Genomic DNA, 13,178 nt, shown 5'->3' with positions numbered 1-13,178 from the left:
GGAGAGGGAGGAGGGAAAAAAGGGAGTAGAGGACAGGAGAGGAGGAGAAGCGAAGAGAAGAGAAGCGAAGAGAAGAGAAGAGAAGAGAAGAGAAGAGAAGAGAAGAGAAGAGAAGAGAAGAGAAGAGAAGTAGCTGTGGCATTGCTAATGCAGTGCAGGCCTCCATTGATTGACTGCCTACTCCCAACACAGACCTGATACTCCCCAAGCTTATAAAGGCCCATGTTTGCTTAGCATGCACAATTCACTCAATACAGACTTGTGCATGTGTGTGTGTGTGTGTGTGTGTGCGCGCTCTTGTTGACAGAAGTAGTAAGCCTATTCCGTCAAGGTGATACCAAACCAGTAAACAAAGGCAGGTGGTCAAAGTGTGCCTTGTTTTAAGCCAGTTTGATCAATGCCAGTCTCAAGAGCATTTGATACACAAAGTGAGTCGGTTCCCATTTGTCACTGCATGTACCTCGCTGTTCTCGCCGATGTGTGGATGCTAGTGCATTAGTGTGTGTAAGTGTGTGTGCATACACGTGTGTATGTGTGTATCCTACCTTGCGGACATTGATCCAGTAGCCTATGATGGAGTCTGTAGCCTCAGGATCTCTCTGTGTCCACTGCAGGTTATAGGAATAGTTGTTTGCTTTCAGAATCCGGACGGGGTTGGGCGTGTCAAAGTAGAACTCAGCATTGTAGGGTCGTGCTATGGGATGGAGAGAGAGAGAGAGAGAGAGAGAGAGAGAGAGGGAGAGGGAGAGAGAGAGAGCTCTTGTTAGGAGAATAATGACCTGCTTGATTTACTCTCTGAATTATTTGAATTTGCTGGCCAGGAAACTTGGCTTGAGTTTTTCCTTACTCTAGCCTGGACAAAATGTCATTGATGGATGGTACTGAAGAAGATAACTGCCCCATACTGATTATGAATATTTACAGCCACGTAATTGATCACTCTGTATGAGTCCCTTTAGGCCACACTGAGAGAGAGAGAGAGAGAGAGAGAGAGAGAGAGAGAGAGACCCCAATTTTCCTCACAATCCCATTCATGAGAGTAGCCCTGCACGCAACTTTGGGTATTGAAAAAGGCCAGCTGTCCAATATCTTACAGAAAATACAAAAAAAAAAAAAAAAAGTGCACAATTTGATCACAACAAGGCATCAGCTCATTTCTTTTCCCTCACCGGAGACGTTGAATGTGCACGTGGACGTTCCCGCCCCGTTGGTGACTCGGCACTCATAAGAGCCGTTGTTGGTGGGCTCCAGCTTGAACTTCAGCTCCGGGTTCTCCTTCAGGTCCGGCGGGGGCATGCGGACCGGCTCGCCATTACGGAACCAGCGGATGTTTGTCAGGCGCTGCGGGTTGGAGCGCAGGACCGAACAGCGCAGGGTCACCATCTGGTAGTTTCTAGAACGCACATCCTGGAAGACTGGGTCCAGTATGGGAGGATCTGTGGAGACAACAGGAATGTTACTGGAGGTTTAGCTCTTTTAAAACATTCTATTTTCAGCCATTATTTAGTTAAAAAGGCATGCCAATTAATGGGTTGTTTTCTGGAGGGCAGTGGGAAAATCATGTTATCATGACTTTGTATTTATTAATGTATGTATGTATGTATCATTCTTTCATTCATTTCTAGCCAAAGTCATGCGGTGGGGTGGAAACTGACTAGAAATCAACGGAAATGTTTTATTCCTCAACTAGGCTACTTATTTGGAATATTACCTCTTTCTATCCAGCCATGATTTACATATTTCTTGGTCCTGACCAGGGAAAATATAATTGACACTGTTTAAATCGACAAGAGTTTTTATAGTGAAACTTCTTTAAATGTAACGAATACCTTAATGGCAGTAATTTAAAAGTTGGTTTTGTTTTGAGTAGTATCTGATTTTTGAGTCAGGGGTCACACATTTATATCACTCATTTGTATCACTCGCCCTGAATGGGCTGGACACTGACTAACAGAGCAAATTTAAATACTTTATCAATCAATTAGTAATAGCGTTCACACTTGGTTCACACATGATTGGCACAAAAAGAGATTAAAATCCTTCTGGCTAGACTTTTAAGAAAGGACTAGGACTTGGTAGGCTAATTTAATAATCAAAATCAATTAAACACAAACTCTTATCTCCAAAATTAAGGCAGCAGCTGGGAAAGGTTATTTAATTATTTAACCTTTTTCACCCTTTAAACTTTTGGTTTCTGCATTAAATGTATTTTTTTCATTTGATTCATGTATTAGGAGCATAGTCTTGGAAGCAACAGTCAAGGGGGAAGATTTAGCTTGTTCTGTTCTTTCATATTAACAACAATAAGTATATGAGATATATATTTTGTGTACTTTTTAATTAGCTATTTATTTACCAGGCAAATCAAATTCTCACTAGTCTCTGTCCTAGTGAATAGTGTAATTCTGTTCATTTTATGTTTTCATTACAGAATGCCCATGTAGAGACATATCCAACTTTTACTCAGTTGTTTGAATACAATAGGACAGCACATGTAAATTCAAACAACCAGATTTTTCCTGCCCTGTGGCATCAGTAAGGCTTTCCAGACACAAGAGTAAAAGTACTGTAGGTGAAAATACCACAATTATCTGTGATGTTTAGGACTTTTGCTATAGTGCTCCATCCCAACCCTCTATCCACCTTAAATTTGTACTTAAGAATTCCTGTAACTCTTTCTCATATCTTCATCCCTATCCTCATCATCTACGTCCCATTTCCTCTGCCTTAGCTATTCTCTTATCTTTTTTCCTATGCAAGGGTAATTTTCTCCCAGATCGGGAAACATAAGGCCTGACAAATCACCTGACACGCTGAACAAACCTTATTGCCACGAGGGATCAGGCATTTCCACGAGGCACAAACTGTTGCTAACCTCTGCTAACCAGCTGTAATTAACCTGTCAGTAGCTATCTGTGGGTCTGTGGTTAATGACTGACTAGCTGCCATTACCCTGGGGTCGGCCGAGACGCAACACAGCCAAATTACTCTGTTGCGAATCACCAGCCAGCTAGTTCACCCCCGGCTAATCATATAGATAATAGCCAAGATGCTAATGTAGGTAATGCAGTGCTAACGGTGATGAGATCTGGAGTTAAGGCCCCCAGAGGTGAGGCAGCGCGACTGAAGTCCCTTATGAATCAAGTTTATCAGACACAGATGTGTAATTATGGCCTAATCTATGTTATGCCTGTAATTTAGACAGATAGGCCTACAGAATTAGCCAGAGGTAGGAGGAGAGAGATACAGAAGGAGAGAGGGACAGAGAAAGATAGATAGAGCAAGAGGCAGGGAGGAAGAGTGAGAAAGAGAGGTGCTAACAGTGTGCTTGATACAAGGTGGATACAAGGCAGAATTACATTATTATTCCCAGGAAGAACTGTCGGTGATAAGGTAAAAAAAAAAAAAAGTGAACTCAGGTATGTTAAAACGATTTTCCATGATTCCAGTGATTTGAATGATACATTATTATTTCAATGTTCAAACAGCTGCCCAGGGAAGTGTATGACATCATGTCCATTGAGTATAGACTACTTATACTGTACATAAGCTGCATAATACTCTTCAAACAGTAAATAGGTCCAAGTAGCAAAGGGCTGCTCACAGGTACCACAATGCTTGCTGCCTTTTTTGTTTTTAAGAGACATCCACTAACTTTTAACTTGTATATATACACTGTGTATATATACACAGTATATATATATATATGATATTTGATAAACAGCCAACAACTGTAACCCTACAGCAGACTAACCATCACACACTGTGTCAAGACTGGCTGAATACAAGCTTTCTCAATTATTTATACCACATTTAAAGTTGTTATGAAAGCACGTCTAATGATAGCAGAGCTTTTAGATCTTTTTTCTTGTCTTTAATCTTTGCAATACTAACTGGTACAGGTGAAATACACACCGCCAAACCAAATCCTTGTTTGGAGTCACAGTTTACCATTCTGTGCTTGCACACTCAAGTCAGGGGAACATGAATAGGCACCTGCATGCTAAAAAGGAGGCTGAGAACTACCATGAAATTTGGCTGCTGAGTGTCCACATTGCCCCTCTTCATTGCTGTTGGCGTCTAGACTCTCAACATTTGTTTTGGACACCACCTTCGCATGGCTTCCCAAACTGTCTCATTTTTAGGTTCTAAATTGTCACTTATTGCTGAGGGCCAACAGGCTGTTATGCCTTAGACAATCTAAAATATACACCCTTTTGACCTCTTATAACCCCTGTCTGGGTATCTACTGCAGCCACAGCCTTCCATGGTAGAGCTGAGGGATGGGTGAGCAGTCAAGGGTCATACTGTAATCCTTGGGCCTGATTAGTGTATGGTCACATTCCCTGCTGCTGCTCACAGAGACACACACGCATACTGATGGGTATCTGACTTTGGAAACAGGTGGCAAGGGTAAAGAAAGACAGGCAAACCCGAGGAGGATGGAGCTAGAGGGAGAAGGGAGGAAGAGGTGGTGAGCTGGGAAAAGGAGGAAAGCAAGGTGGGTCAGAGAGAGAGAGAGAGAGAGAGAGAGAGAGAGAGAGAGTGTGTGTGTGAGAGAGAGAGAGAGAGAGAGAGAGAGAGAGAGAGAGAGAGAGAGAGAGAGAGAGAGTGTGTGTGTGTGAGAGAGAGAGAGAGAGAGGAGTGAAGGAATGGTAGATTTACTTTGTGATATTATTTGTTTTCTGATAGAGATTTAATGGACTAGACTGTAAAAGAGGGGAAAACTATGAGAAAGAGAAAAAAAAAACAAATGAGTTAAGGTTTGAGAGTGAAAGAAATAATAAGGTGATAGTTGGAGGGCAGACGAAGCAGAGAGCAGTGGAGAGAGTGAGAAAGAAGATGAAGATTGAGATGGGGATGGGATGAGAAGTCCCTGGAGAGAAGGTGAGGCAAGGTGAGGAAAGAGAAAGAGAGAAAATAAGTGAGTGAGCAGAGAACACAGAGAAGCAGAGGAGAGGTTGATAGCGTGACATATATATCATTTAGTCCATCTGTTCTCTGCGTGTGCATGTGTGTGTCTGCATGTGTTTGCGTCCTTACCTGCACCATATGCCTGCATGGGCCTGTGAGTGCTGGTATATGTGTATGTGTTTGTGGGTATTAGCATCTATGTGAGCATGTGTATCTTTGTGTATGCATGCATGTTTGTGTGCGCATGTGTGTATGTGTGTGTGTGTGTGTGTGTGTGTGTGTGTGTGTGTGTGTGTGTGTGTGTGTGTGTGTGTGCATTTAACTGTGAAAGAACACAGGTCATCATCTTGAAAATCAACAGCAATTATTCAGATGAGTGAAGAAAGCCTTTGACTAAATCAAGGGTTTAATTTATAAACCTGAGAAAAAATAATTCAATTCTTCACATCATTCTGTCCGATAAAAGGTTAGTATTTGGTACACAAAAGTATTAAATTAGCCTACCTTACCCTAACTTTTCTCAGAAATTAGTTGAACTGTCATGTCAACAATTTTTTTTTTTTTTTTTTTCAAACAGTGGATATCTCAATGTGTAACCAAACTATCGAAATCCTCTGGAGTTTCCTTATTGTATCCCAGCTCTGCTCTCCATTCAGGCTCACAGTGCCGCACTACAATGTTTTGCGCTCACAAGACCATAATCCATGTAAACACACCATCGCAATCTGTCTTATTGAATGCAGAATGGATTCCATCCTGAAATGCAACACTGACCAAGCCAAACGTTTACAGTACACAAAGGGAAAATCAATTTACATGAGGCTGAGAAAGGGAGGGGATGTGTGGGGGGGGATGAAGGGAGAGCGAAACTGCACTAAAAGAAGAAGATGACGAAGAAGATAGATGACAGAGAAAGTGTGGCGTGAAAGTGGTGAGAGAGGTCGATGATTGAGTATGGGAGGTGGAGAGAAGGAGAGAATGCAGGATGCAGAAAGAGAAAGACAGGAGAGAGAGAGAGAGAGAGAGAGAGAGAGAGAGAGAGAGAGGTCCTCTCTCATGGCCAGCAGTTAGCTGATTGATGATGATGAGAATGGCAATGAGGAAGAACAGCCACTTCTCATAGAGAGAAAGATGAGAGCGGGCAAGTAAAGAAGGGACGCATAGAGGAAAGAGGAAGAGGGAGAGAGAAGAGAGGAGTTTACGTAAGCAGCGGGGGTACGGGGGGGGGGGGGGATCCACTTAATTATAGGGCTGTCATAAAAAATGATAGCATCTATCCCTCACATCGATCAACAGCGCTAAATGGAAGAAGAGAAAACAAACCCGACAAAATAAACAAATAAAGTAAAATGGGATGGGGGGAAGAAGGGCAGGGGGGAGAAAAGAGAGTGGAGGAAGGAAGGATGCTGTTCCTTGTCTCCTTTTCCGCACATTGTAGTTTTTTTTTCTCCCTCTCTTCTCATCTTTTTCTCACTCTCAACACCTCTCTTTCCCCACTTTCTACCCTCCCAATTTCTCTTACTCACTTTTTTTCCTCTCTATCCGAACCTCCCCTCTCTTTCTCTCTCTCTCTCTCTCTCTGTCTCTGTCCAGAGTGGGGTGGCCACCTGGTCCATTAATCAGGCTAGGCTAGTGTGGACAACACAGCTCACAGAGTGTTGCCCTTCCGCCCCGCCTACATTAGCAAGCCCTGTAAATCTGCACAGATCTTCTTGAGGAGAGGAGAGGAGAGGAGAGGAGAGGAGAGGAGAGGAGAGGGGTTAAGAAATAAGTTATTGTTCATCCTGAGGCTATAGCACACCGAAGAAGTTCATGCAGTCCAGCGTTATCCAGCTACTCTGGCCATGGTAAAAAATCTTAGCTCTTCATGTTGCTTAGTGCTCTGGATACATTTCCCATACACAATGATTTGGCAGGCACTGTTCTGGCCTTGTGTGTGTGTGTGTGTGTGTGTGTGTGTGTGTGTGTGTGTGTGTGTGTGTGTGTGTAAGCCATTATTGGTTTCTGAGGTTTTTTGCTCCTGTATAACACTCTTGTTCTGTTGTCTGTTCTTGTTTTTCTAATCTCTTGTACATTTCCTTGCTTCAATTAATAGTTGACTCATAATTTGCCCTTGTACAGAGGGCATACCTGCAAGAGAGTGCTGCGAGGGTCGCACTGTATTCATAAAGAAATGAATTCCGGTAAACTGAAATGAACTGAAATGAACTGAAATGAACCGAACACCCTTCAATTGAATGATTCAGATCCCGGTGTAGGAAAGTGAAAACAACACGGTTGAGAGCGTACATTAGTGAGTCATCTTTATACCTGTCTTCAGCTACAACTCTGCTTATTTTTGAGCAGTACTGTCGGGTGGGAAAAGCCCAAGAAGGCATAGAAAAATAATAGGCATATTTCCTTAATTTACTTCAAGTGGAGATGGTAGTTGTTTTTCCTGGGGGAAAAGGATAACAAAAGACAGGAATATGTTGAGATCTACACCATATGGTGTGACTCTCCAGACAGTCCTGCCTTCTCTAAAAGCCTATCCTATCCCTTTCTGAATGCTCATCTTCCTGGAGTTTTATAATGTATAAAACTGTAATGTATATATATAATCGTCTGTCTCTCCCTCTTCACACTAACATCCATTTGCTCATTGTTCTGTAGGCATGTTTTTGGGCAGGTTATGTTAAACGTGAAGGTCATGTCATTAATTGAGGGTGGAGCACAGAAAAAGTGCAGCGCTTTAATGGATTTAAAGTAGTTGCATAGCAACAAAGTAAGGCCTGTGCTAGCCAGTCATTGCTTACAGAGGAACGCACACAGGTGCCATTAGGAAGAATGGTGCTCGAAAATTGAACCTCTATCACATGAAGAGCTTTTTACTTTAATTGCAAATGATGGCTTTAAGACTTTCCCGGTCGTTTATTGGCTGAGTGAGTTTCATCAATCTGGGTGCCATAAAACCTATTCAAAGGCCATGGAGTAATTTTAAAAACGCATGCTTGTCAATCATGAAATAAGGCTGCATTGCTTAATTCATGAAGAGCTGACATTTTGGAAGCGTGAGGTGTTGTACTGATTATAACAGGATTTCCTCAGTGGGAGTGAAGACTATAGTGGGCGACTTTTTAATGTTTCTACATTTTTTAGGAACAATAATGTTGATATTAATAATGATGTATGTGTTTGTATAGTGTGAAAGCATAAAGATAAAATGACTCATAGCAATATAGAAACAACAATAAGAACCATGAGATAAAAAAATCAACTGAAAAAATAGCAAATAGCAAACACTCAAACTTTAAAGGATAGAACTATGGACCTAAAGAAAAGGAGGAGGAGAACAAGGGAGATAATTAAATATTAAAGACTAATTGTGAACAGGTGAGCTTTGAGAGCTTTTTTGAAGGTGGACAGTAAAGGAGAGTCTCTGATCCACACTCACACTGCACGTTGAGTTGGACCTGTGCTTCGCGGCGCTTGATGTTGAGGCCATTGTATGGAGCGGTCTGGCACCGGTACGCCCCCATCATGTCCCGGCTGACGTTGGTCAGCCTCAAGCGGCCGTCCCGCGTCTCCACCACGGGCTTCCCCGACGGCATCAGCAGGTCCTTGTCCATCCGTGACCACAGGACAGGCGGGCGTGGCTTACCATCTACCACCAGGCACACCAGTTCGGTGGTGCCTCCCTCACGCACGCTGACCGCCTGCCCCCCCGCCGGGACCGCCAGCACCGGGGGAGTGACTGCAGGAAGAGAGGGAGTAGATTAGGGGGGAGAGAGGGAGAGGAGGAGGAGAGGGAGGAGGAGAAAAGATTTTTTGAATTTACTTTCACATAAATAACATCTATACTTGCATAGTACGAAAAAGGAAAAACAATCATATTCATACCAAACTTGCACTACTGGCTTCATTGAGGCCAACTCAGCATGACAGAAATAGCACAAGACAAAGAAACAAAACGGTAATATGATGATAACGGCACGATTTACATAGTAATTACATTGTAGGCTTCAAAGTCCACTCAATAGTTCAATGACCATTAACCCATCCAATTGAAGCCAAAGGGACAACTGGTATGGCTGACTTGTAAAAAAAGATAATTATTATGAGATAGTATTAATAATACAATTTCCGAATACTATTATTAAGATATTAGATCGTAAGATGAATCAATGAAGTATATAGTTTCTGAAATAAATTGGGTTTTACTTCTACTTGTTTAATGGTGTAGGCAGATGAATATGTACTTAATAAATCCCTAATGGGCAATCAGGGTATGCAGAAATGTACTAAATAATGCACGAACAAACAATTAACAGTTAAGACAGAAATACAATAAGCATTATTTTGAATGCAAACTCTAGTACAACATAATTTGAAGGAAAAGATGCAAGGCATTGAGCAAGGCTGGTCAAAAGCCAAAGGAAGAGAGGCAATAGGTAAAAAGGTAAAGAGAGAGGGATTGGAGGCAGGGAGAGGAAGAAAAATGGGTGTGAGAAAAATGTGAGGGGAGTATAAGAGGAGAAAGTTTGAGGTGGATGGAACAAGGGAGGAAGATGTGACAGAAAGGAGATAATGGAAGAAAAAGAAAATGACAGATGGTGTGAAAGGAGAAATTGGGCAAGGTGTGGGAGAGAGATGGAGGCAAGAGGGGAAGGAAAAGGTGAAAAAGATGCTGACATTTACAAGGGCAATTTTATTGGACACTAACATGGTTATCATGCAACGTGGGAAACGTAAAACCGATAACTGTTCAGTGGTAAGTGCTATTATTAAGGTTAAACACATGTGAGAACACACACACATGCAGATATACAGACACATATATGCACGCTTATAATACTCTGGGGAGTAAAAAAAAAAAAAGCAGAGAGAGACAGAGAGAGAGAGAGAGAGAGGGGAAAGGGGATAGAGGGAGGGGTAAAGCAACACAAATGCAGACAAATACAGAAAACCGACTTAATCTGGGAGAGATGGGGCGAGACTGTGTGACAGACAACAGCAAGACCAAAGACAGACGAGCAAATCAATTAGAAGGCAGAACTCTGTGGCCCAAATGAGCAAGAGAACAACAAGTGAAGGATGAAATAGGAGAAGAGGAGAAGTAACAGATGTCTGTCCCGGGGAAATGAGAAGAGAGATCACAGGACCAGAGGAGACATGAGGACCAAACTTCTACCCTTATTAGGGAGTGTGTGTGCGCATGTGTGTGTCTGTGTTTGTGTGTGTGTGGATGCTTGTAACAGCTTAAACCTGCAATAAGCGATATCAGACCGTATAACCAACCCTGAAACAAACGTTTGCTATGGGGAGATTTCATTGAGACATAATGATATAAACCAATATCCACACGCGGGCCAGCTGTGTTTCTGTTTTCACCTCTTTTCTAAAGCTTTTCATTTTTTAAAAACTAGCTTGTCTCCTCCCTCGCTGTTTAAAAGCGGCTCTCACCCCCTCCCATTCCTGAAAAATTTCTCGTAATGGCGGACTCGATGAAGCGAGCGAGTAAACTTGGTAAACTAGTAAACTTGCTACCTCCCTCTTCACTTGTCACTGTACGACATGTAACCTTCAGTGGGAGAAATAGCTGGCAAAGCAAGACTTCTCCATAGGTACATTTAGCTTAGCATTTATGCACAATGCTTTGCAATGTTTGTCCTTGGTAGGCCTCCGTAGTGCAGTGGGTTTGCTGTGTGTTATTTACAAATGCGTTTTGCGGTTTCTGTCACCCTCTAGTGGTGAGAAAATGTTGCTTATTGCAGCTTTAAGAAATGACAGAAACTTTGATGGGAAAGAAAGAAAGGAGGACTGAACTTTCCTGTGCTAGGTTTCCCAAAAGCGTCTTGACAATAACTGTGTGTGTTAAATAATAACTGTGTGTTATAATAATAATGAGTTGCCAGTCTATGACTTCACACAAGTCACATTTGTTTCCTCATCTGACAGCAAGGTACAGTATAGTTGGCCCCAGCTAAACTTTTGAGTGACGCTACTGATCAGCAATTAATCACATACGTTTTATATCCCATTGCCCCTTTGGTTTTGTGATTGCTAGCAGTCTGACTGCACAGAAAATGTATGGATCCACCGGAGGCATTTTTGTTTCTTTTTCTCAGTTAGCTGGCTCCATGCAGCTGACAGGCACTTAGAAACTTATGGAAACTTGAGTCTGAAAAAAGAAAATCTCACCACTGTTCTGAGAGATGTTGACATCCACGCGCAGCTCTGGCACCCTGCTGCCGGGGAAGTTGGCCACGCAGCTGTAGGTGGCCAAGTCTCTGAACTTCATGTCCACGATCTCCAAACTGCTGGTGCCGGGCGCCATCTCCGGGTCGCTCCGCAGCAAGATCAGGCTCTCGGAGTTGTAGACGGAGGCGCCGTTCTTGAACCAGGTGTAGTTGACCTTGTCCTGCGGGGTGGCGTCCACGTGGCAGGACAGCTTGAGGTCGCGACCCATCTGGATGCTCTCACTGTCCTTGTTGGAGTCTGGTGTAATCTGGAACGTCAGGTTGCTCATCGCTGCGTGCGGAGGCGGAGGGGTCAAGGAAGAGAGAGAAGAAAGAGATGGCGGTTAAACGAGATGGTAAAGGGTGAGGGGGTGGCAGTGGTGGTGAGGGGAAGTTTAAAATAAAAGGATGAACGGGAGATAGAGATGGGCAAGGGAGACAGAAAGAGAGACACGTGTAAGACAGGATGTAAAGAGAAAAAGAAGGAATTGATATAATAGTGTGGATGAGTAACACCAGCAGAATGAGGCAGAATGAGGCAGAATGAAGGGGCAAGGAAAATGTATTGAAAAAGGGTGGAGGAGGGAGGAGGGGATCAATACAGAAGGGTGGATGAGTGAGAGATGTAGGGGGTGAGACATAAAGAAAGGGTAGCAGGAGAATGAGAAACCAAAAGAAGCAAGAAATTGAAGAAGAAAGAGGACGAGGGAGAAGAAAATGGTGATATTGTGAAGCAGGGAGAGAAAAAAGCAGCGAGGAACAGAGTAAAATAACAGAGGGATAGGGAAGAGGGGGAAAACAAAATCAAGGACAGAGAGTAACTCTTACACTGTCACATTTAATTTACAGTTTCAAAGGCTGCGTTTCCCCAACAGACTTCCACGCTGAATACAAAGCAACCCTCTCTATCTCCACTAAGGGGAGAGACAAGCGGTGAGGAGGAGGAGGGCTTGATTTAAACTGCTTCCGAGCTCGTTAACTAGCTGCTTGGGTGGAGCTGGGAATGTTTAGTAATGACCATATGGTTAACATGATGCTGCAACTTTACCTGGCTAGTGTGGAGACAAAGCGGTGTGTGTGTGTGTGTGTGTGTGTGTGTGTGCGTGTGTGTGTGTGTGTGTGTGAGTTATGGGTGTGGGTGCCTGCTGGCATGTGTGTGTATGTGCATGTGCAACTATGTCACTTGCATGAGTGCTTGTGTGTACCTATGGACCTTCATGTGTGCGCGCTCACCGAATGTGTATGTGTGTGTGTGTGTGTGTGTGTGTGCATGTGCATCTGTGTGTGTATGTGTGTGTGTTTGTGAATATATATTTGCCTGCCTCTGTGTGTGTATGTGTGTGGGAGTGTGTGTGTGTGTGTGTGTGTCTCATCCACCCTCTTGCCACCTGTGCTGGTGTGACGATGCGTTCAGGCCCATTAAGCTAACAGGAGAAACCCATCCAGCATACGTTCTCTACAGTGTTAACTAACAGAAGAGAGTGTTGCTAATTGCTTCCACTCCGGTCTAACTAATTGGAGTGAATAAAGATGATTAAAGGGGCTAAAAATAGCCGGAGGGAGGGAGAATGGAAGGCTTTTGTTTTAACAGCAGGGGAATTAGAGAGGAGCGCTACTTAACCCTCCTATTCTGACAAGATTCACATCAGCCCTCGTTAATGACGGATCAACCGCTCGCGTGTCACACGTGTGCATGAATGTACATACACATACACATACTGTAGAGACACACTATAGGGCATGCACACACACATACACACACATACACACACGCATACACACGCACAAGATGCATAAACACACACACACACACACACACACACACACACACACACACACATTCAAATGCTCAAATGCTCAAATACACACGTTCACAAGCACAATCATACACACTAAGCAGTGCGCAAGCCTAATAAAGATAATAAGAGTGCAGAAGTGGCACAATTTGCATCTTCATCTGTATCTATTCAATAAGGGAAATTTCAGCTTTCAGCATTTGATTGAAGTGGGTGTGAAGTGACAAAAACCTATACGTATATATATATA

General features: G+C 43.1%; 1 protein-coding gene across 1 annotated transcript in view; it reads right to left on the bottom strand.

Moving 5' to 3' along the window:
- mdga1 (MAM domain containing glycosylphosphatidylinositol anchor 1) overlaps positions 1–13,178 on the bottom strand; it is a 187,054-nt gene that overhangs the window by 37,040 nt on the left and 136,836 nt on the right. The window contains exons 7-10 of the mRNA XM_071900079.2: positions 11,098–11,424; positions 8,348–8,647; positions 1,170–1,436; positions 525–694 (exon numbers count right to left, since the gene is read on the bottom strand). Of these exons, the coding sequence (XP_071756180.1) occupies positions 525–694; positions 1,170–1,436; positions 8,348–8,647; positions 11,098–11,424 (1,064 nt within the window). The remainder of the gene's footprint in view (positions 1–524; positions 695–1,169; positions 1,437–8,347; positions 8,648–11,097; positions 11,425–13,178) is intronic.

This window comes from Centroberyx gerrardi, chromosome 1 (assembly GCF_048128805.1).
Source record: "Centroberyx gerrardi isolate f3 chromosome 1, fCenGer3.hap1.cur.20231027, whole genome shotgun sequence".
Classification (NCBI taxonomy): Eukaryota; Metazoa; Chordata; class Actinopteri; order Beryciformes; family Berycidae; genus Centroberyx; species Centroberyx gerrardi.
The sequence above is the reverse complement of the archived record's forward strand: the minus strand, read 5'-3'. Positions and strand labels throughout refer to the sequence as shown.